This window comes from Neomonachus schauinslandi, chromosome 10 (assembly GCF_002201575.2).
Source record: "Neomonachus schauinslandi chromosome 10, ASM220157v2, whole genome shotgun sequence".
Lineage (NCBI taxonomy): Eukaryota > Metazoa > Chordata > Mammalia > Carnivora > Phocidae > Neomonachus > Neomonachus schauinslandi.
The window spans coordinates 79,426,786-79,449,797 of record NC_058412.1 but is presented as its reverse complement, the minus strand read 5'-3'; the positions used below and the strand labels follow the sequence as shown (position 1 = coordinate 79,449,797).

At 48.9% G+C, this 23,012-nt stretch overlaps 1 protein-coding gene across 3 annotated transcripts in view; it reads right to left on the bottom strand.

Annotated features, from left to right (window-relative positions):
* Positions 1-1,464: 1,464 nt before the first annotated feature.
* NPAS2 (neuronal PAS domain protein 2) overlaps positions 1,465-23,012 on the bottom strand; it is a 153,861-nt gene continuing 132,313 nt past the window's right edge. The window contains exons 13-21 of one of the 3 annotated variants that reach the window (XM_044918753.1): positions 22,367-22,508; positions 21,750-21,859; positions 19,513-19,602; positions 15,515-15,661; positions 9,863-10,060; positions 7,931-8,121; positions 7,538-7,630; positions 4,803-4,977; positions 1,465-2,830 (exon numbers count right to left, since the gene is read on the bottom strand). In XM_044918753.1, coding sequence (XP_044774688.1) covers positions 2,663-2,830; positions 4,803-4,977; positions 7,538-7,630; positions 7,931-8,121; positions 9,863-10,060; positions 15,515-15,661; positions 19,513-19,602; positions 21,750-21,859; positions 22,367-22,508 — 1,314 coding nt within the window. In that variant the 3' untranslated portion in view covers positions 1,465-2,662. Of the gene's footprint in view, positions 2,831-3,830; positions 4,978-7,537; positions 7,631-7,930; positions 8,122-9,862; positions 10,061-15,514; positions 15,662-19,512; positions 19,603-21,749; positions 21,860-22,366; positions 22,509-23,012 lie in introns of those variants that run through there. The other 2 variants (XM_044918755.1, XM_044918754.1) reach the window with 2 other exon arrangements.

Sequence of the window (23,012 nt, the reverse complement as noted above, 5' to 3'; positions counted from 1 at the left end):
TGTGGGGCAATGATCGTGTGGAAGCCTGTGGCATGGGCCGTGAAAGGCTTCACCCAAGACAGAATAAAGGAGATATGTTTATTGAATACACGGCAAGGGAGCAGTAAGCAGGACAGCAAGGAGAGGGTGTCTGCAATGAGGTAGTGGGTGGGGGCTGTTTCTAAAGAGGGAAGGTGAGGAGGTATGGTGATGTATGGAATTTCCCCTTTTTTGGTAAGTAGCCCATTGGTTAGTTAGGGCCTTTGGATATTTTGAGGTGGGTCACCTGCTGGGCCTGTCTGTATTCAGCCAGGGGGTCGCTGTGGGCCCTTTCTACTTTCCATTGCTCAAGCCTGTTTGCCTAAAAGCAGCTTCTACATTTTTGTTTTATTTTTAATTTCATTTTAAGTAGGTTCCACACCCAATGTGGGGTGCGAACTCATGATCCAAAATTCACATGCTCCACTGACGAAGCCAGCCAGGCATCCCCAGACTTTTTGTTTTAAAAAAGAGGGTTCATGGGGTGCCTGGGTGGCTCAGTCGGTTAGAGCATCCAACTCTTGATTTCGGCTCAGGTTATGATCTCAGGGTTGTGGGATCAAGTCCCGTGTCAGGCTCTGCGCTGCCTGCTTGGGATTCTCTTTCTCCCTCTCCCGCTGCACCCCCTCCCTCTCTCTGTTAAATAAATAAATAAATAAATAAATAAATAAATAAATAAATAAATAAATAAAAGGGTTCATTTCTGGTCCTTTAAAGAATAAATGATCCTAATGCATGCAAAACATTTAGACTTACCTTTTTTTAGGAATACAATTGTGTGAACAGTAGAACTCCTTTTCTGTTGTCTGTATAGCCTCTCGTGCTGTCCCAAACTGCTCCTCGTCAGAGGACAGAGGCACTATCCCTATTTCACAGGAAGCAGGTGAAGCACAGAGCTGTAGCGACAGATCAAGGGAAGGAACTTCATTCTCTTGGACCAACATTTGTGGTAAGGGCTGTGCTGAGCATCACCATCTCAGTGATTCTCCATCCTCATGTCATGGTGACGAAGTCTCGGGGGGAAGACAGGATGTCTGTAGTTGGCAGAAGCCTCCTAGATGCTGCTGTTGTATCTCCCCCTGCTCGACACGATGTGTGTACACACCTCTCACACACACACGAGCCCCACGAGCATCCCGCATAATCTAAGTACTGGCAAGGGGAGCCCATGAACTCTAGCCCAGATGAGGTTAATTATGGGCTGGAACTGCCTTGATGCAGAATGTCTCTGTCATCTCCACCGGAACCTAATGGGCTGGTGCCCATGCTGCAGCTTAAAAAAACCTAATGCCATTACCTGGTTCATTGATTGCTTGCGATTACCCTTAGGAACATCTTGAAATTAAAAAAAAAAAATTTAAACAATGAAGAAAAGATGTATGCATGCATAGATAACAAGGGACAGAAACTGCCTCCAGAGGAAATTGTACAAATTCGTTAATTTATTACAAAATGGCCACTCACAGAAAAACACAAGAAAACTTTTATACTTTTATATCTGGGAAAGGAACTGGTGTCTCAGATACAAAATAATTTACACATAATCCATACAATTTTATTTTATATAGAAATAGGTCATTATTACAACAGCTGTACAGTTCACTACACTTCGTCTTTTAATTACATAAAATCTTCTCTTTAGAAACATCTCAACATAACAAAACATACAAAAAAAGCAAAGTGCATTTTGAAAAGGAGAATCCAATCCTCGGTCTTCTCACGAAAGATCTGTAGAAAGATGCAGCATTCTGACTCAAGGGGCCGGCGCGTGCTGGGATTTCCTCGGGGACCTGGAGCTCCATGGGCCTGCCTGGCTTGGGATACCTCTTCCTCCCATTCCGTCTCGGAGTTCCCGACAGAATTCCGGAATATCAGCTGCATGATTGTGCTTTGCTTTGAGTCTGCCTTTGTAGTTGCAATCAAGGAAGTAAACAGGAACAGTCCAGTGTTTTATTTAGGGGAAACAATAACCACCAGAAAGAGCCTTCTTCCATTAGGTTTCAGACCAGAGGGTGTGGGTCTGTGGCCTGGTTAACAACGACCATCTGATTGGTGGGCTGTTTTTGTTCCCGGGTCTCCAAGTGAAGTCACAAGACCTCCTTATTTTTAAAACCTGAAAGTGCCTAAGTTATCTCCTCTGTGCAGCTGTGCAAATTAAAACAAAAACCACCATTTAAAAATAATGAAAAATAATCTCTTTATTCTCTCTCTTCAACAGATCTCTGACCCAGTGCTTCTCGAATGCAAAGGAAAGAGGATCAGGAGAGTGAAGGCCAGCTAGCAAGTGTGGATGGACCACAGCCGGCTGGAGGGACCAGTGCGCTCTCGGGGAGGACGTGGCGAGACGTGCCGTCTGCTAAGTGAACTGAGTAATGACACTTTCGTGGGGCACTCGGTTCCCATCCGAGTATGGCTGTAGAGTGTGCCCGAGAAACACAGAGGCTAGGGAAACACGGCCAGTATTCTGATCATTTTCCACGGCCAGCCACTGCGTTCTGGAGATGGTTACCATCCAGGAGTTCTGAAATGTATGCAGTGCGCACAAAAGCCAAGGGTTTAAACTCCTCTCCCCAGTTCCTGTGGCCACCCCCATGGTCCGTCCATTGGTTAAAGCTGATTGTGACCCGACGGAGGTGCCAGGGCTCTACCGGGGTGGCTGCTGGAGGCCCGAGGACTCAGAGAGGCTGCTGACCCTTCGGGGAGGGCGTGAGGGCTGGGGCGGCGGGGGGTAGCCCAGGGTCCCTGGCTGTTGCGAGTAGGTGGAAAGAAGTAGCGAGTCCTGCTCACTGTGCAGAGAGGTTGGTGCCTGCACCTGGAAAGTAAGGACAAAGGGCTAGAGGACTCACCTCCATGGCTGGTGGGGTGGCGGGGGGGGGGGGGCGGGACCTTGCGGGGGAGGGTGGGTGGGGAAGAAAGGAGCCTGAGGATCTGCCAGGTGGGTGGGAATTCGGAAGCCAAGCTCTCTGCCAGCACTAGGGATTCCTTTGGGCCAGTGGGCCAGGGACCAGGCTTTGGGCACATCGTTTTCTGAACAGGTGCACATGATCTACATGTGGCCTGTATACTTTGGGATGTTGGGACCTGAGACTACATGCAGATCATTGACAGGGCAGAAACCAAACACACATGCAGTCTGCATACTTTTCACCATGGTCCCTGATTCTGTAACCACTCCCAAATACTGCTGTTTGCCAGCCTCCTAATTTGAAGCTCAGAAACTTCAACTGGTCAAACCCTAACTTTGGCACCTTCAGTCCCACCCCTCACTATTCCCATCCATGAAATCTCCCCTGTCCAAACCCCCCAGAGCACCCCAGGCACACCTGCGCCTCCACTTTGGCTCAGGCTGTCTCTTTCTTGTTGGAACACTGGCCCTTCCTCTCCATTCACTTCGCCCGCACTTTGGCTCTGCAGCAGGTGCCCCTGGGGCCTTCCTCCATGAAGGCCTCCAGCCACAATGCTCTTACTGGCACAGACCCCGAGCCTGGCCACTCTGTGAGATATGCCCTCTCCCCACACCGCACCATGAGGGCCTGGAGTCCAGCAAGAAGGCCCAAATGCTCTGTGTCTTCTTAGCCCCATGTCTTGGAGGAACAGGTCCCCATCAACATGTTTGCTGCCAGGGCTGAAGAAAGATGCGGGAGGCCTCTAACTCTGCCCAGACCATCCCTGCCTTCTCCCTTCACCTGCACCCATCTGAAATCACTTGTGTCCTGCAAAATGACAAGATCTGCAAAGCTGAAGTCTTGAGTTGACTGTCCCTATGCTTGAGGCCAGGGAACTTTTGAAAAGTGTATCGCGGATGGGTTAGCATCTTTGGAATTAAATTACATTCAAGACCTTCAAGGAGGACTCTTTTCATCTTTATTGCACTGTCCTTAAAATGTCTCAGTCACAACACTCTCCTGTCGTTCTGAAGGTGCCCAAGCAAGGAGGTAGAGCGAAGGGAAAGCCATGGCCTGCCCTGTGGCGGGGGCTGGAGGCCAGGGAGGATGTGCAAAGGACAGGGGCAGGGCTGGGGCAGGAAGGGGTGCTCCGGGCATATGTCGGAGGGAAGGCCAGAGCCTGAGCAGACACTTCAGGTCCCATCTGAACGTCAACCACTGGCTCTCACCCTCCCTCCTTCCAGTGTGTTTGGCACTTGCTTAAAACAAGCAGTGACCACATGTAAAAGTGCCCCACATTTTCCTAGAAAGCCCCAACTTCAGGCCACATTATTGTATTTATCAAGCAAGTTCGATGAATCTTTAACTAAACATGTAATTTGTATTTGTATAAGACTTTGTGTATAAACACACTAACAAGTCTGACAATCACAGTGATCAGGTCCCACCACCACAATTTTGTTCTCAAAAATATGGACACCATATAACAATTACTTCTTAAAGATGGATCTTTTTTTTCCCCTCAGGCATTAGTCATCTTACTGATTCAAATTTGCCCCGCACTCTCTCATATTCCAAACTACACACAAAGCATACTAGATATAAATTTTGTAAATAGCGTTTGTCAGATGGAATAGTATTAAAGATGGATCTTTTAAGCACATATCAAATGAGGCATAATAGCTGAGTCTAAATTTCTCCTACTAAATATACAAAGACTTTATAAACTTTAAGTATTATAAACTTCATAAACTATAAAGCCTCAAACGCAAATCTGTCTGGAGTTTGTTTCGGAACTGAGGACTAGAGCCACCCTGAAAGCCAGGGAGGAAAGGCCTGTCAGCCCAGGGCTGTGGAGCTCTGCCCTGTGCCTGGGCGCATGCGTGCGGTGGTGCCCACCTGCAGGAAGTGCTGTGGCTGCTGCTGGGCCTGTGCGGGCTGCAGGGGTGACTGCCGGGAGGCGGGGAAGCTGGGCTGGGGCACCGCCTGTCCCATCAGCAGAACGGGGGGCGAGGCGCTGCTGCTGGTGGTGTGCATGTCTGCATTTGGAAACACAGCCTGGCTCTGTGGATACCTGTTTGGTCACGTGGGAAGGAGAAAACAGACTTTTAAGAAAGAGGAGTTGATGTGATACCGGCAGCACAGGCAACGAAAGGGCACACAGATAGACTGGACTTTGTCAAAATCAAAAACTTTGGTGCATCAAAGGACACTATCCATGGATTGAGAAGGCCACCTATAAAAAAGTATTTGTGAATCATATATCTAACAAGGGATTGCAACTCAACAACAACAATACAGCCGACTACAAAAATGGGCAAAGAGTTTGAACAGACATTTCTTTCAAAAAAAGATACAAATGGCCAATGAGCACAAAAGAAGATGCTTAACATCCTTAGACAATAGGGAAACACAAATCAAAATCAAAATGAGATACCACTTCCTAGTCATGACAATGGCTATTAAGAAAAAAATCAAAAACAAAATAATAAGTGTTGATGAGGATGTAGAGAAACTGGAATCTTTGTGCACTAATAGAAATGTAAAATGGGGGGGGGCCACCTGGGTGGCTCAGTTGGTTAAGCATCTGACTGTTGATTTCGGCTCAGGTCATGATCTCAGGGTTGTGAGATCGAGCCCCGATTCGGGCTCCACGCTGAGCGTGGAGCCTGCTTAAGATTCTCTCTCTCCCTCTCTCGTGGCCCCTCCCCCCTCACGTTCTCTCTCTAAAAAATAAAATAAAATAAAATAAAGAAATGTAAAATGGTGCAGCCACTATGGAAAACAGAATGGCAGTTCCTCAAAAAATTAAGCAAAGAATTACCATATGATCCAGCAATTCCACTTCTGGGTATATATCCCAGAGAAGATGAAAGCAGGGACTCAAGCAGATATTTGTACACCCATGTTCATAGCAACATGATTCACAACAGCCAAAAAGTAGAAGCCACCCAAGTATCCCCATTGATGGGCGAACAGATAAGCAAAATACGGTATATACGCATAATGGAATATTATTCAGTCTTAAAAAGGAAGTAAATTCTGACATGTGCTAGAGCATGGATGAACCTTGAGGACATTATACTGAATGAAGTAAGCCAGTCACAAAAGGACAAATACTGTGTGACTCCCCTTAGATTAAGATTCCTAGAGGAGTCAGATTCATAAGAGAAAGAAGACTGTGGGGCTGGAGGGTAGAGGGAGCAGGGAGTTGGTGTGTAATGTGGGTCAGAATTTCAGTTTGGGAAGATGAACTTCTGGAGACGGACGGTGGTGATGGTGAATGCCACTGAACAGTACACTTAGAGCTAAAATGGTAAAATTTATGTTACATATATATTCTACCACAATTTAAAAAAAATAAAAAAGAAAAAGGTGTTGATGATCATGGACCATGAACAAGAGGCAGAGGAAGGCCATTTAGGAAGGCTCCAGAGGAGCACAGAATAGGAACAGGTGTTTAAAGACGCTATAGAGAAGTCCATTTTGCATTATATTTTTGGAAATGTTATTTCTCTCTGTCATTTATAACAAGATGGGGCATTAGGTCATGTTTGGAGGAGACGGGGAAGGTAGAAATTATTGTGTTGACCAAAAATGGCAGTTAGAGTTCCAGAGGAAAGAATTCCCACTTTTGCCTAGTTCACTGCATTTTAAGCATCTCTGGAAAGCAATGTAACAAGAGTCTTTGTTTTGTCTAATTGAGAGCACCATCAGGGAATTTAAAGGCGGCTTCCTGAAGTGTGCATTCCCCATCTTGCCCCCACATGGTTTTTATTGGGATAAAATGAAATGCTGTAGGTACAGCCCCTGCCCCTCAGAAATGTTCAGTGACCATCCACGGCTACTGTTATTGCTGGCTGAGGGAGGACTCAGGAGGAAGGGCTTCTAGGGGCCGGTCCCAGGGGATGGCATGGGGGAATTAGCTAGCACCATCTCAGCGAACTGCTGACACACACTCAGCCAATGTTTAGAAGAAAGATGTCTGTGAGATAGTTCTACTTCTGCCTCATGTCAAAGAGCTAGGAGCTATTTCCCAGTAGCTTTTCAAGTATTCACTCCTCTATCTCCAGTATCCTTTGTCCGGAGTAATTAAAGCAACAGCGGAGGAAAGCTGCTTCTGGACGTCGGGGCTGCCGGTGGCGAGGAGTCTGGGGAAAGGAGAAGGGGGCGTGTCTGGGAGGAAAGGAGAACCCACATCTGCAGGGTTTCACAGCCCCGTGGCTCGGCGCCAGAGCCCCAGAGCAGGGGAGCTTCAAGTGTGCCTGTGGAACTTGCCGGCATCTGCTGGTCAGACGGGGCCATGGGGGGGCCTGGGGAGGGGGCTCAGGCTACATTTACCTGGGTTATTACCAAGGGTGAAGGACCTGTAAAGATGCTTGAAGATGATGACAGATAATTGTTTCCTTCAGGTCCTGTTCTAAGCATGGGATGCTGACCCACAGTTTTATCTTCTTCAATGGGAAATGGAAGAAAAGCTAAGGGGTTGTTCCTGCAAAGGGTGTGGACACACTTTGACCTTGCCTTTGGTGCGGCTCACACGAGCGCTGCCGGTCCAGGCCGATGAGAACCCTGCCAGCCCGAGAGCGCTCAGTGCGGCTCTTGGCCTCCTCCCTCCACCCGGGGCCACCTACTTGACTTGCCGTCCAGTCCTGCTGACCTCTGAGGGCTGCCTCGCGTCACAGGACCCAGGCATCATGGGCTGGATGGGCTGGCTCAGCAGCAGCCTTGGGGCAGAGGAGGAGATAAACGGGAAACTTGAACCAGCGCCCAAGCTGTGGACCCGCGGGCCGACGGCAGTGCCTGCCCAGCCCGGCTGGGCCCTTTCTGGTTGCCCCCGATCCCCACGGCACCTGCTCTGCTCTCGGAGGATGAGGAGTGCAGCCACCCAAGCCCCCGGCCCTCTCTTGCCACTCTCTTGGCTGGGATCACCTGAACTCTGCCTCCATCTACAACAGCAGGAAGGCTGCAGTGGTCCCTGGAAAGCTGCACCTCAGCTGTCTTTCAAACAAGCGCAGTCTCTGTACCTGAGCTGCCGATCATGGCTGAAGGCTGGGCTGGGCCGGCACTGGCTGCCGTCCTGGGAGGCAGAAGCGAGTGTGGTCAGGCTCAGAGCTGGTGGGAGCACCGCCGTGGCACTGCTGAACTGGGGCGTCAAGCTGCTCACCGAGGGGCCGCTTCCCGGCATCAGCTGCGAGCTTCGCATTGGCCTTGGACCCTGGAGCAGTCGTGTTAATGAGAAAGGTAAAACTCAGACTCAACTCGGGAGTCATCTCTCTAGGAACCCCCCTTCCCAGAACCCCTTTCTTCTACCCACCTTGGCCCTTCCTCTAACTTAGGACCCACGAGTTTTTTGAACTATTTTGATCTTGTGACTCTTCCCCGTTGGATCATAAGCACCTCAAGGACTCTTTGAATCCCTCGGGCCTAGAACAGTGTCAGGCTCTCAGCAGGCAAGGAAAATGTGCATGAACTGAACTACCTTCTACTTCACCGATTCTACTCCAGACACCTGGACCTCCTTGCTCTTTCTCTCTAACTCACCAGGACTACTCTTGCCTCAGGGCCTTTGCACTGGCTGACCCCTCCATGTGGAATACTCTTCCCTCTAATACCAGTATGGTTCATTCTCTCATCCCCTCAGGTCTTGGCTCAAATATTATCTTCTCTAAGAGAAGGCCACCTATTGAAAACTCCAGCCCACCCCCCACCTTCACCAGTGGTCCCGCATCACCACCTGACAGGTTGTGATCTTTGCTTGTTTGCCTCTCTCTCCTGAGTTGGATCAGAGATGTTTTTCTTTTCTCTTTTGTTCACTGCTGTCCCTCAGTGCTTAGAACTTAGCACCTAGCATGCGGTGAGCACTTGACAAATACTTGTTGAGCGAAATCATAACTAAATGAGAGAATGGGCTTAGATTTGCTTTTGCTTTTGGGTTTTGCACTGTTTCGCCGACCATCCATTCATATGATGGCACCACAGTGTTTTAACTATCCGAGCATCCATGAAATCTTTCAATGTTAGTGTAGGTCCTTCCTCAGTGTTTTCTTTTCTAGATTCTTCTTGACTATTCTCATTAATTTCTCTCTTGACCTTTAGAATCAAAAGGCTGCATTTTAAAGGAAAACCCTTAAGTCTGGGTGAAGATGGGCCAAACTCTTAAATGTGTACTTTCTACCTTTTATTGTACATTATCTGTTTACATTCCCAGAGGCCCCATGGGACTCGAAGCTCCTTGGAGTCAAGACCAGTCTTATTCACGTCTTTTCCCCTGGGGGATGGTGAATAAGAGGGGCTCAGCAGATGTTTACTGGACCCATGATGACATATGCCAATATGAGGCTTGAGGAAAGGCTGTATCTTGCCTTCCAATCTTTGGTCTTCCAGAAGCAGGGGCTTAGGACTTCTTAGTTGCATTCAATTCAAGTGCCATTGATTGATGAAGACTGTCAGATTGCAAGGTCACTGTGGCTTGTAGTAGGCAGTAATGGCTGTGAGGGAAGGGCTTGGTGGGGACTGGAAGGGGCATGCTGGCCCCAGGGAAAGGGAAAATGAACGGAAGTGGATATAACCTGTGTTCTCACACTGGAAATGGCTAAAACCAAGAGCAGGTGATGAGGACGGAGCACATACACGTGGGGACATATGGTTGTCGGTGTGAGTGTCTGGGTGTCCATATCTCCCTCCCACCCCAGTCAGGATCAAAACTGAAAGTTTCAGCTGCAGGATACCATTGAGGTATTTTAATATATTAATAAAACACAGGAGGAAACTATTACAACTTGGGGCTTCAGAGCATCTTAGAATAAGGAAAGGAAAACCCCACACCACCATAATCTAGCCCCAGTCACAGAAGAGGAATGGCTCAATAGGTTTCCAGGTCAGGGAGGCTGCGGGACTCAAGTGTGCCCTGGTCTGCTTCAGTGGCAAGGACTGAGTGTGAAGACGAGCACGCTGACCTGGGTTGATATCACACTGGATTCTCTGAGCAGGTGCTGGTTCGCCACCTGGGCAGAGCCAATCTGCCCTGGAAGCTGAGGGCTGGCCACGAGCTGGGGCTGGGAGCCTGGGGCCGACCTCTGCTGGAGTTGCTGCTGAGCCTCGGGCCGCGGGGCGCTGCTGAAGCTCAGGGATACAGCCGGCTGCTGCAGAAACATCTGGAAGCAGAACAAGAGGGCCTTTAAGGTTGGGATCCCAGGTGCCTTCACTTTCAGGTGTTCGCCTTCACACACCAAGGTGTCTGAACCTTCTTTGTATTCCCTAGCCATGGTAAGAGGTCAGCTTTCTTGCTGTCTCTGACCTGCCTGGGAAGAATTAATTCACTCAACATGGGGGCGCTGGAGGCTATCAAGCCATGAGCACGGTGCGAGGGCCCTGGAGATGGAACAGTGAGTTGGAGGGACACTGACCCTAGCTTCGAGAAGCTATGGTCTAGTGATGGAGGTCTAACATGATGAAAGATGCTTAGACCTGGATGGCCTATAAATGAGTTGACGTACTTATATAGAGTCTGGGCTGGCTTATCGGCTCCTTATGAGAGAGAAATATCTTGTGAATGGAATGAGTGGTGGCCGAGGGTGGGCTAACCTGCGCCACAGTCTGCACCATCCTGGCAGCAGGACCAGGCCACTGACCGGGGCATGTACCCGCACTGGGGTTGGCATCTTCAACCCAGTGCTCCCAGCTGAGATGGCAAACCTGCCCCCATTAATGAGGTGACTCTGCATTCCCAGGAAGGCACCTGTGATATGTTGGCTTGGCAATCTTAATTTGAGAGGTTTAAGGGAATTTGATCAAGTTTGTAGAATGTTCGAGAGTTTGTGAGAACCTCGATCTACCTCATTTGTAGGTCTGGTGTATTTGATTTAAAAGAGCTGATTAAGTGCTTAGAAAGATTTCACTTAGGGGCGCCTGGGTGGCTCAGTTGGTTAAGCGACTGCCTTCGGCTCAGGTCATGATCCTGGAGTCCCGGGATCGAGTCCCGCATTGGGCTCCCTGCTCAGCGGGGAGTCTGCTTCTCCCTCTGACCCTCCCCCATCTCAAGCTCTCTCTCTCTCATTCTCTCTCTCAAATAAATAAATAAAATCTTTAAAAAAAAAAAAAAAGAAAGATTTCACTTCTTAAGTTTATAAGCCTACCTTGTTAGGCACCCGAAATGTTTGAAGGATTTAGATATATCGAACTTGTAGATTAATGGCTTTTGTAGATACTGTTGATTATTTACAATTTGTTAAATCTATAAACTAACATAAATAAAAACAAGTAAAAGCACTGCTATTTTTAGACCAAATTAGATTTGTAAATAAAATGTAATCTGTAAATTGACTCTAAAGGCCTAAGAAGAACAACCTTAATACTTTCAATCATAATTTAAACCTAAGACCTGTAACTAGCTCTTTCAACCAAAGGTCCTTGTGGGCACTGAAAACTGCCATTATCTAATATGTCGGATTCTTGACAAGTAGTACTCCCCTCCCTTGTAGACCTGGGGCTTTGACTTCTTCTGGAGGGAGGCCCTCTTCCTTCCAGCATCTGGGGTTTTAACCCTGCTTCCTGTACTCAGCTCAGGACAACCTCCAAGCCAGTGGAGAACCGACATGATGACCATTGGCTGAGTGACTGAGGGATTATGGAAAGGCAGAGGCAAAACCAAGCCAAGCAGACACTTGCAGGAGTACTTAGGGATCATTAGTTCAAGCGTGTGCCTTGTGGGTGAGTTCGAGCTGCCTCCCAGAGGCCCGAGGTGGGTGGGTGGCTGAACTGGACCAGGTCCCCATCTGGTGCCCTTTCCACCACCCCACCTGATCTCCCTGCTGTCCCTCACCCCCACCAGAGAGGTTTTGAATAATGAGAGCTCTTTGTCACCTTAGAAGTTAAGAATTTTCTGGGTATCCATCATCTCAGATTCCATTTGGGGATTAATACTTTACACGTTCCCAGCTACCTACTATAATATGGCATGACCTACACTTCATCACTTCAGCAAAAACCCAATACACACACTACATAACATACATTTTTCTGGTAGGGTACAATTTACCTTCTGATTAGATTTCAAGTCCATGCAACCTTTATTTATAACAGGCGGTATAATGTAGCTTCAATTACATACCTTAGTTCAGATTCCAACCCCACCATGTGCTACTGGTATGACCTTGGGTAATTTTCCTGACTTTTCCAAGCTTTAGTTTCCTCATTAATAAAACAGTGACATCAAGAGCACATAGCTCGTAAAGGATTAAATGAGATTTATGCTGAGACGTAGTCAGGGCTCAATCAATGGTAGATAGTAACAATCATATTTAAAATAAAAAAAGGAGCTCTTTGTTCCCTAGCCTCTTTGGGCATACAAAAACTATCTAAGAAATGAATGAGTGGAATACATGAATGAATAAACAAATAAATGAGGCTTTTGCTCAGAGAAGGGCAAACTGTTTCTGCTTGTGTCATGTCAGAGACTGCTGGGTCTGCTGCTCTGTCTCATTGATGTGTGCCTTCTGAGGGTAGAAAGCACCCTCTACCTGTTCTGTGTATCTCTGTATTCCCACAGTGCCTAGCCAAGTGCTGGATACATAACGGGTGTCTCCCGGATAGGGGGGTGGATGAAGGGATGGAAGGAAGGATGGATGGAAGATGAATGGATGGGTGCATAGGTGGATAGTTGGAAGGAAGGAATGATGGGTGAATAGATGGATGGATGGGTGGATGGAAGAAGAAAAGGAAAGATGGATGATTGAAAGAACTAATCAAGGAACACATTTGCCATTGTTACAGGTGCCCTTCCAGGCATTTCTTTGAGTAGCCAGCAGAGGGCGCGCATACTCTCAAAAAGAGAGCAAGAGGCATCCTTCTTGGACCGCAGGGAGTGACAGACACAGCCTTTCACCAGAACAGCTCTCCCCAAGTAGTGCCCTTCGTGACTCCATCTAGGTGCAAACACCAACACCTTAGAGGACCTTTCCCTCATAACCCAATCTTTTTTTTTTTTTTTTAAGATTTTATTTATTTGAGAGAGAGAATGAGATAGAGAGCATGAGGTGGGGAGGGTCAGAGAGAGAGGCAGACTCCCTGCCGAGCAGGGAGCCCGATGCGGGACTCGATTCCGGGACTCCAGGATCATGACCTGAGCCGAAGGCAGTCGCTTAACCAACTGAGCCACCCAGGCGCCCCCCCCCCTTTTTTTTTTTAAATCGTACTCAGCAAGCATCACATGCTCACATAGGCTCAATGAAAGCTCTGGGGCACTGAAGTCAAGTGGCAAAGTCCACTGACATTTGGGTAAAGGATTTTGTAGGGGACAATCCTGTTTGCTGCTGTGCACATCCATGCCTCTGTTTTATCCACAATAAAGTAGAATTTTATGGCTTAGGAAGATGACGTCTTAAACAGCACCGGGTCAACTTTATAGAAAGTATGAGAAAAATAGCTCCCTAATTCAAGTAGAAAAAGTTATCAGAGAAAAAAAAAATCTCCTAATTTTTAAGAATAAACCAATCGTATGCTCACCTGTGGTTTCTCATTATTCTAATCTGCTTACTTTTACCAATACTTATTATTATCACAGAACATCTTAGAAATACACAAAATAGAGGTATAATGAAACCCCATGTATCATCATTAGGCTTCAACAATTATCAACATTTTGCCATTCTTTAATCTCTCCTCCCACCTCCTACCCTCTTGGGGAAGGGGTAATTTTTACTTGCTTATTCTTTATGCTTGAACCACACAGTTTTTTTTAATGAATATCACATTTTGGTTAAACATTTTGGAATGTATTTCTTTAAGTCTGTAAACCTGTAGAACTACAAGAAGGCAGACTGCTTGAGGAAAAGTTCTCTGGTTGGACTATCTGTGGATTTCCATGTTCTTTGGAAAATTCCACTGCAAAGATAAGGTCACGAGAATGAAAACAGGGAAGGAACACACTGGAGGTCTTGATTTCCACATCAACCCTTACAAAACTAAGGTGCTCTGTGGGCATATGTACTTTGGGGGGGGTCACAAAATGCATTGGTCAGGAGAAAAAAAATAAAAATTGTTTATACCAAGGAGTGAAAGAGATAACCTGTGTCGCCTGTTATTTTAGAATTCAGCTTGAATGTGGAAAAGGCAGGAAATAGAAAAGCCCGGGCTCTGAGGAGGACGTTCATACGCCTACCTTGCTTTTAGCAGTTTCTGGCTCAATTTTCCCCTTCCTCTTAGTGTAAAAATTCCATTCAAGTAATTGGAGTCGGGCAAGTTCTGCCAATCAGGCCCTGGATCAGTGAGGAAACATTACAGCTGGGAAGGAATAAGTAAAAAGGGACTTTGACATCTTGATGACTCCATTTCTTTCCCTGTAAACACTGTGGTCCTCTCCTTGGTCCGTTTCGGGTGCGGCTGAGGAGGCGGGGCAGCTGCAGGGCTGTGGGCGTGGCTGGACGCTCCGCCCCCGACCCCGTAGGCGGGGCTGTGAGTGTGCTGCCCAGCTCGGTCCTCCCAGTGCGGAGCCAGCCCGGGGCCGGGGGTCTGTGGAGGGGCACAGGGTGTCCGGAAAGCCGGCCAGCAGGGCCTCTGGGGGGCCCCCGGGAGGCACGATGGCAGGCAGCAGGTGTCTCCTGCTGCCCAGCAACGCCGCCCCGTTATCTCCGCACGCACCAGCTGGGCGCTGCGCCCGCACAGAGTCTGCGGGTAGCCCCCGGGAAGGTCTGTGTGGACCGGGCCGGGAAGCAACAGGTCCCGGGCTCCAGCCATTTTCCCCGAGGTACTCTCCTGCTTCCTTCTGCCTCTCCTAAGAGGGGGTGCAAATGCTTAGAGCTCTCAAGGGCGGCTCCCAAGGTGAGCTAGAATTACATTCACAATTAGAGCCTGGGTCAAAAGAATGCACTTGGGAAGAAAAATCGTCTTGGACTGATCCAAGTGAAACTTGGTAAAAATCATTTATCCGTGAAAGAGATCTAGTATACACAGCATTCCTTCCAAACACAATCTCTCAAAAGGATTCAAAGAAGCGACCTCTGGGGCACAGTGTCACAGTTCAAAGCTGCTGTTGTCAGAACACACAGAGGGCCACCATGGGCATGCCACAAATGGGGTGGCCTGGAGATGCGAGGGTGCTGACTTTCAGTCCCTGCTCTCTCTGCTGTCCCCCTCGGTGCAGGGTGCAGATCTCATCATTTCCCACATGTCCCTCCATTAACGCTTTGGATGAGAGGCAACAGCACAATAATGCCCATGCCCCCCACCAGCAACCCGGGCAGTTGACAGGTGCTGGGAGTTTATAACCCCCTGGGAGGGAGCCAGCATCAGTGCAGGGCGATCAACCGCCACTCATGAATGAAAATGCAGGTGATACATAGATATTATGTGCCCAAAAGAGCAAGGGGTAAATGGGGAGGGTGTCATGGGAAATTCACATTTGTCCTGGAGTTGGGGGTGGAGGAGGTGGGATTCATTCCTTGTACTTGGTGTTGGAAGTTTCAATATGCTTAGTAAGCAGGACTCAATCAGGGCAGTACAGAGGGACTTTGGCGGGAGTCCCGCCCACCCTGAAAGGATGGATAGATATGTCACAGGGCGGCAGGGAGGACAGAGGCCATGGCAGACACTGGCCTGGGAAGGGGCATCACCTGGATGTTGGAGTCCTGGACCAGGCAGAGCTGCTCCTGGATCTTGTGGAGCTCTTCCTGCTGCCACCGGATGTTGGCTTGCAGGATCCGTGTCCGCTGCTCCAGCTGGTCTTTGATGGTCTGGAACATGCTGAACTGTGCTGAGAACTTGAAGGTGGAGTCAAAACACACAACCAGATGAAAGAGCCATTTCAGCCTTGCAGACAGATGTTGCTGCTGTCCTGAGTGGCCCTGCCCACTTTCACTTCCGGTCCCTTATCCGCCCATTCTGGTATCCCTACTGAGTGACTCGCTGCTGGGGAGCTCAGCAGCACAGAGGGGCTTTGGATGAGGGCCGGGTGTTCCAGGGGTCCCCGTGTGGGCTATTCCGAGGCCCACCGGAATCTGCAGGTCTAACGTATTGCACGGCAGTCCGGGAGGGCCACAGAATCCAGACGTGATTTTGTAAGCAGTGCTCACAAACTGATATTCCAAATTTGGTTAGACAAATGGTTTTGGAAATGAACGTCAAAAGCCGTGCATCGGAGAGCAGGTGACAGTTCACAGGCAATCTGGGGTCCTATCATTATCCTAAATCTGATCCTGGAAAGCAGAGCTGTTCTGTAACAACTCACAAATGAACTTGATATTTCCCGGGGGCGGAGGGGGATGGCTGCCCTCCTAACAAGCCTGGGCCATGGAGGCCTTATCACCCTCCCTCCCTTCCCTTGGGCTCTTTTGCTGCTATGAACTTCTTAGAAATCTGTGCACAGAAGAACTAAGGAAAAGAGTTGTACAGTCACCTAACATTTGTCCTGAGGGTAACACTGCAGAGGGCGACCTTATAGGAGGGACACTGATAAGTGCTTTGCACAAGGGCACCAAGTTTCACCTTCTTTTACCTCTTACCCCTTTCCTGGGACGGAGGTTGGCTATGGGAAGATTCTGTCCCTGTCCACCTTGACATAAGGCGTTTCCTTATAGGAAACATGAGGAAAGTGGGGGATCATGGCAGGTGAGGTCAGTACTCCTGCTCTGGGCTCTCTGGGGGCACTCAAGAGTTCCTGTTTCTTGTGTTTGCTGGCCGGGGCTTTCTGCTCACCCCTTCCTTCCTTCCTTCCTTCCTTCCTTCCTTCCTGCCTCCCTCCCTCCCTCCCTCCCTCTCTCCCTATCTTCTTCTCCCTTTTTTTTTTAAACCTCTATTCCCTCGGTCTCTATCCCAACAATCTCCCTAATCCATTCCTTGCCCGTTGTCTTTTGCAAACACCTGCAGAGACTCTTCCTCTGCCCTTTGACCTCCCATACGTGGAAAAGCAAGGAGGCCGAGAGAGTTTCGGATACAGCTGGGATACACTGAAGGATGGAATCACTGACCACAGTTTTGGGAGTGGCACAATACTAATAAAAAGAACCAGTACGAATAATAAAGGCGGGTACTGCCGTGTGGGGAGACCCACACTTTCCAGTCACTGCCCCAGCCGGCAGAGGCAGGTCAGCAATTCTTCACATCACACCCCCATGTCACGCATGTGACTTGCTTGGGATCGCACAGCTAGAAGGTGGTAGGGGCCAACACGTGAATCCGCAGTCTCAGGAGCTGGCTGAGGCCAAGAGGTTTTGCCAGCAACACCTCCCCTGCCTCCCAATTCCACCTCAATCAGAGCATCTCTGGCTTCAGACTTCATTTAAAGGAAAAAGTTCTGCTGCTCAACATGAGTTTAAAAATACCTGTGCTATGCCAGACGGTATCAGCAAAAACTTCAGCAGAAAGTAAATGATCAAAACACTGAGCTGGGATTTTGAAAGAGAATTCGACTGAGAAAGAAAAGGAGTTCTACCAGGTATGAAATTAAAAACAACACAACACAACACAACACAACACAACACAAAAGCTTCCATGGTGGGTTCTACAAAGTCAGGAAACACTCCGGGGCTATGCCTTGCATGTCTAGTAGAGAGGACACTCTGGGTTCCCCTGTTGGCTCCAAAGGGAAACAAGATGGGGCTGGGCAGTCAGGGAGGCGCCGGCACTGTGTTTCCTAAGTGTTAGGTACTTCTAGTATTATTCTGATTTTCTCAAGGCATTCCAGGACACCCAAATATTAGTCTCTTGTTCTATTCCTGATCATGGCCTTTTTGATAAAGACCTTTATGTTAACTTACAGACATTTTAGAAACACAGTATGGAGCAAAACCACCAGCTACCCAGATAATCATTTCTCAGATTTTGGATTTTATTTCTTCCCGCTTTCTGTGATAGGGTGCGAGAATGATAATATCGGTGAATGGGAAGAGAGAAAATGGTAGAATCCATTGTTTTACATGGAGCAGGTATGAAAAGAGCCATCTGACTTGAAAGGTCAGCATTATGCAAGAATGTCTTAAAGAATGTGGTTATTATTAAGTATAACATGCCTAACAGACTAAGAACTGTTATTGTTAATTAAAATAATGTTCCATACATGAAAAATTAGAATTTGAAGAAGACTTTAATCACATCATTATGCATTATAAAACAAAGAAATTCCTTTACTTATGCAAGACCCAGAAGTTAGAGGGACTCTCATTTTAGGTGCCTTTGGGTTGAAAAAGTTACTAATTTCATACCAAATGTGCCTTGGAAATTCGAAGAGAATTTTTTTTTTTCCTAATGAGGACGAATATAGATGATTTTAATTAGTTGACTCTGGATGAGTCGTTTTTAATCTTCCCATCCTAACTCTAGCGAGGAGCACGTACTAGCAGGTGTCTTTCTTATTCCAGGAAAGCATTCGAGACTGCTGTTAATGGGACATATGTTATAGACAGGTTTGCACTGACACAGAAATCCACACTTTGGCAAGAGTGCAGCCAGTTGGTGAGCTGCTGTGACCTAGGACCCCTTGTGGCCAGAGAGTGGGACCAAGCTAACCCCCCCCCCCCCCCATAAAGGAACGGAAATCGGAGGCTGGCCTCAGCGGAGTGTAAACCAATCAGCTCCACCACCCTCCCGGGCCACAGAATGAATGACTGCTGCTTCATTCAGCTGCCTGCCTGGCCTCAAGCAGGGTGCATATTGTCAAAACTCCCTGCGAGGGGCGCCTGGGTGGCTCAGTCGTTCAGCATCTGCCTTCCGCTTGGGTCATGGTCCCCCGGTCCTGGAATTGAGCCCTACATCGGGCTCCCTGCTCAGGGGGGAAGCCTGCTTCTCCCTCTCGCTCTCCCTCTCCCCCGGCTTGTCTTCCCTCTCTCACTGTGTCTCTCTGTCAAATGAATAAATAAAATCTTAAAAAAAAATACTAAAACTCCCTGTGAAGCGCAGACCCACGTCCATCCTTTTTCCCTGTGGGCCCTCCACCTGGCAATCTCCTACCCATTCTTCCAGGCCCAGCTCAGGCATCACCTCCTGGGTGGGGGTGGGGGGTGCTATTTTCTTACTGGTTCTGTAAACACACGCACCCTGCGGTGGAGGTTGGTCTGTTTATATGCCCAGCCCTCCCTTGAACCTTGACTACTAACAGCAAGGGCTGACAGTGCCCCTCATGCTCGCTCACTGCCCAACCCAAATAGTAACTCACTGACGGTTGCTGAAACAAAGAAGGAATTACTCAGCAAAGCCATGATCCTTAAAAAACAAAACAAAACAAAACAAAACAAACCCCAATGTGATATTAATAGTACCGGACTCACAGCTCTTAAAATTTTGCAGTCTCCCTATGACATTTGGCCTAATTTAAACTTTTCCTAAAATAACATAATCAATTTGGAGTCATAAAAAGTAAGAGGAACAGAGAAAAGTGGCAGAAAGATGAACAAAGATTAAGGAAAGGATGATGGCCGGAGGGGACAGGTACAGGACAGAGTTCATAGCTCAGCATGTCCCACGGGCACATGGGGAGAAACATTCCCCATTTCAGGATCTTGGTTTGGTACATATACTTGGGCAACAGTGTATCCCCCCCACTCAAGGGGATACCGCGCGTTATGTCTTGGGGGAAGCGCGACCACCAGGTTTCCCTTTTCCTGAGCCCCAGACTCACCTGTGTCATGGGGGCAGGGGGGCTCTGCAGGATGGTCTGCGGCAGGAGCTGCTGTGTGAGGTCACAGGACGACGGGGCCGGCAGGGGAGCCTGGGGAAGAGAGGGGGGCTTTGTTAACAAACACCACTTCTGGGCCATTCCCGAGGTCCTTGGGCACTCTTGATCAGCTGGGTTCTCTGGCTTAAAGGAGGCCCTCTGCATTAGCGTGAAGAGCTCACTTCTAGAAGGTAGGCTATGCTGTTGCCCTTGCAGGACACGGAGTCACAGCCGACACACAGCTGGTGAAGGGTACAGCGTGATCTTGAGCAAGGTCCTGGGGTCCCTCGGGATGGGGAGGCCACGGTGTGCCCTGTGAAGCCGCTGCGATGTGCCGGAGCTTGGCAGCTCGGTTCCAATCCCCTCCCTTGCCTTCTGTTCTAGGCTCCATTCTTGGTGGATTGGCTTGCTCTTTTCCCAAACTGATAAATTCTTAGCAGTGTCATGGAGCCGTATGAATGGGGCTGGGCTAATAACCAGTGTTGGCTTTGTGTGTGGTCCTTATGCTTTCTGTTCAACACTCAGGCAGACAGATGTACATTAGTGCCCCGCATTTCTATATCCATTCATTCCCCCAGGCAGTGAATACTGGTGCAATTTCACCAGACTCTGCCTGGGATCCGCTCGAGAGACTCCTGGGAAGTCACAGACTTTGTCTTCTGATCACTCAGGACAGGGCAGGGGGATGGTGGTGAGACAATGTGTAGAAACAAGAAATGAAACACTTCACCTTCATGGGCTCATGAGAGTTTTAAAAAGAAAAGTCCAAGGATTCTTCTGAAGTTATTCCCAAACTGTCCTCAGGCGCTAGGGACCATAGAAAGCAGCCCAAATGGGAAGTGTCACCCAGGACAACATTGGGAGGAAGTGACAACAGGAGGCCTGGTTTTGAGTGAGAAATCCCAGGCACAGGGCCACCCAGAGCCTGGGTTGGAGTCTCCCGATTGCGTCTCCAGCACTGCAGGGAGGGACCAGGACTGCACCTCCATCAATGGCAGAAAACTGTTTTACTGGACAGCCAAGTGCTAGAAGAATGGCATTCATGGTCTTTGTCATGTTTGATTTGAAAATAAAACTCATCACCCAAGATTTTCAAGTAGGGTGTGTATAACTTTCACGGAGACGGCAAGCAGGAAGGTGGCATGTTCACTCCCATTCCCAAAATGTCAGTGAGGGATGGGTATGAGGTAGTTGGCAATGACCTGGATGTGGCCCCTGAAATTCCTGGACACTTCTCCCATCCTGAGGTGGAGGTCTATGTCCATCTCTGTGGGTGAGCTGCGACTGCTCGGACCAAGAGGAATGGCAGAGGAGGCACGGTGCGACTCCCAAGGCTAGGTCATAGGAAGCCATGCAGCTTCTGCCCGGCTCTCACGGAAAGCCCCCTCCAGACATTTTTTCTTGGAACCCAGTTGCCGTGCTGGGAGCAGCTCTGCTCTAAGGCAGGGAGAGGCCCGTGTAAGTCCAGGGTGGATGGTCTCGGGTGGGCCCAGCCGTCAGTCAGCCCAGCTCAGCCCGGGGTGGGGGTGGGGGTGCAGATGTGAGTGCAGATACACCTGGGATGTGAATTCCCCATTCCCCTGGTGAGGCCTCCAACACCAGACAGCAGAGACAAGTCAGCCCCACTGTGCTCGTTTTGAATCCCGTGAATGTGAGAAAGGACTCTTGCTTTACACCCCTCAGTTTGAGGCGATCCCTTACGAGGCAACTGATAACCAGAGAATTGTACATCAGTGATTTTGCATATAGCCAGCCTGCTTTCTAAAAGGCCACTCATTCCCTGACCTTCTGGAGAGGTCTGGTGTAGATCAGAGACACTGCCTGATATATGCAGAGGGACATTTTTGTTGACACAGACTTCTCAAACATTTCCGCTGGCGTGAAACAGTACCCACAATGGAAGGGTCCTGTGTACCCTCAGAGACTCTGGGGGTGTGACCCCTGGTTTGAGGTTTCCAGCTTAATCTTTAAATCTCATTTGGATTTTGCATTCTTTGACTATACATCCCTGCTGATTTTGGAGGAAAAACGTTTCCATTTAGTTGCTAATTAAATGACCTGGCTTCCGACCCCTGCTCGCTACCCCACACTCTCAATGTCCAGGTGGTTCTCTGGGAAGATGCAGCACACTGTCCTGGGGTCTAGCCAGCCCCGCCACACTGGGACACCCCTGGCTGAGAAGTTTCAAGTCACCCACATACCGGCATGGAGGCTGCCTGGCTGAGCCCTGGCACCGGGAGCTCTTGGGGCAGGGTGGCCGATCTGGGTAAAGCCGTGGTGCTGGCCTCTGCCATCAGCTTGCTCGGAGTGGCTGTAAGAAAGCAACCAGTCACCTTCCCGATCCACACATACTTAACAGTTTTCTTATCAAAGCAGGGGAACAATGACTATGGTATACATTAGACAAGCGCCTGGTTGGGATCACTGACAAAAGAAAAGTCCAGCAAGTTCTGTCAGCTTCTAACCTCACCTGGGAGCAGGCAGATGACAGCAAACCAAGCCCACGCTTCATGTCCACTGCCTGGTTCAGCCACCTGCCTGATCTCACACCTCACCAGAATCACTAAAGCCCAGCCGGACTCTAGGGTCTGTGTGTCACCTGCTTTATGTCTGCTCGGGAGTGGGGAGACGGGGAGGGCAGGAAGCCCACGGGAAAGGGAGCAAGAATGAGTGCGAACAGGAAGGCAGCTCCCACTCCGTAGCCATGGGCTGCCCTGATTCTGCTCAGGCCTGGGACCCTTCACAGGGCTCCATGCCCCCACCACCCGGGCCCCACATGGGGCACCCACCCCCTCGCCATCCGTGGCAGCTCACTCACAGGCGGGTTCTGACATAGCCGTGTGCGAGGATTTGTGGGAGCTTCTGGAGGACGCTGATGGTGAGTGACTGGTGTTAAGGCCCAGGGTGCCCACGTCAAGTGCGTTAAAGTGCTGCTGAGGGTCCAGGCTGGAGCCCTTGTCCTGAAACACACACACACACACACACACACAATCCACACAATTTCAGCATCAAGATGGTGGGAATGAATGACATGACTTTAGCTCTCCTCTAACTATATGGAAAAATTGGGAGGGTGTAGGGAGAAAGATGGGAACCGTTTGGAAATAAGTCCTGACATATTTGGGTAGAGTATTTGTACATATATATAACCTAGGCATCATTGAAAGGCTTGTGGCCCTTATATAAGCAGGATCTGTTATGCTTTCTCACCTTGGACTTTGATTTTTTAGATTTTCATAACTGATGTTACATTTTATTTTTTCCTTAAAACTGTCACCTCACTGCCCAGAATCTTGGCTTTTCCAGAAGGGGAGAAGAGGCAGGTTCTAGAAATGAGGTTGCTGGTGTACCGGATTGTTAACACTCTGATGAAACCAATGCCTTTGGACCCTTCGAAGCACGTCCCACATGGTCTCCCCACTGCTTCTCCTCTGAGCCTCAGGGTCCCAGAGTAGAGGACAGGC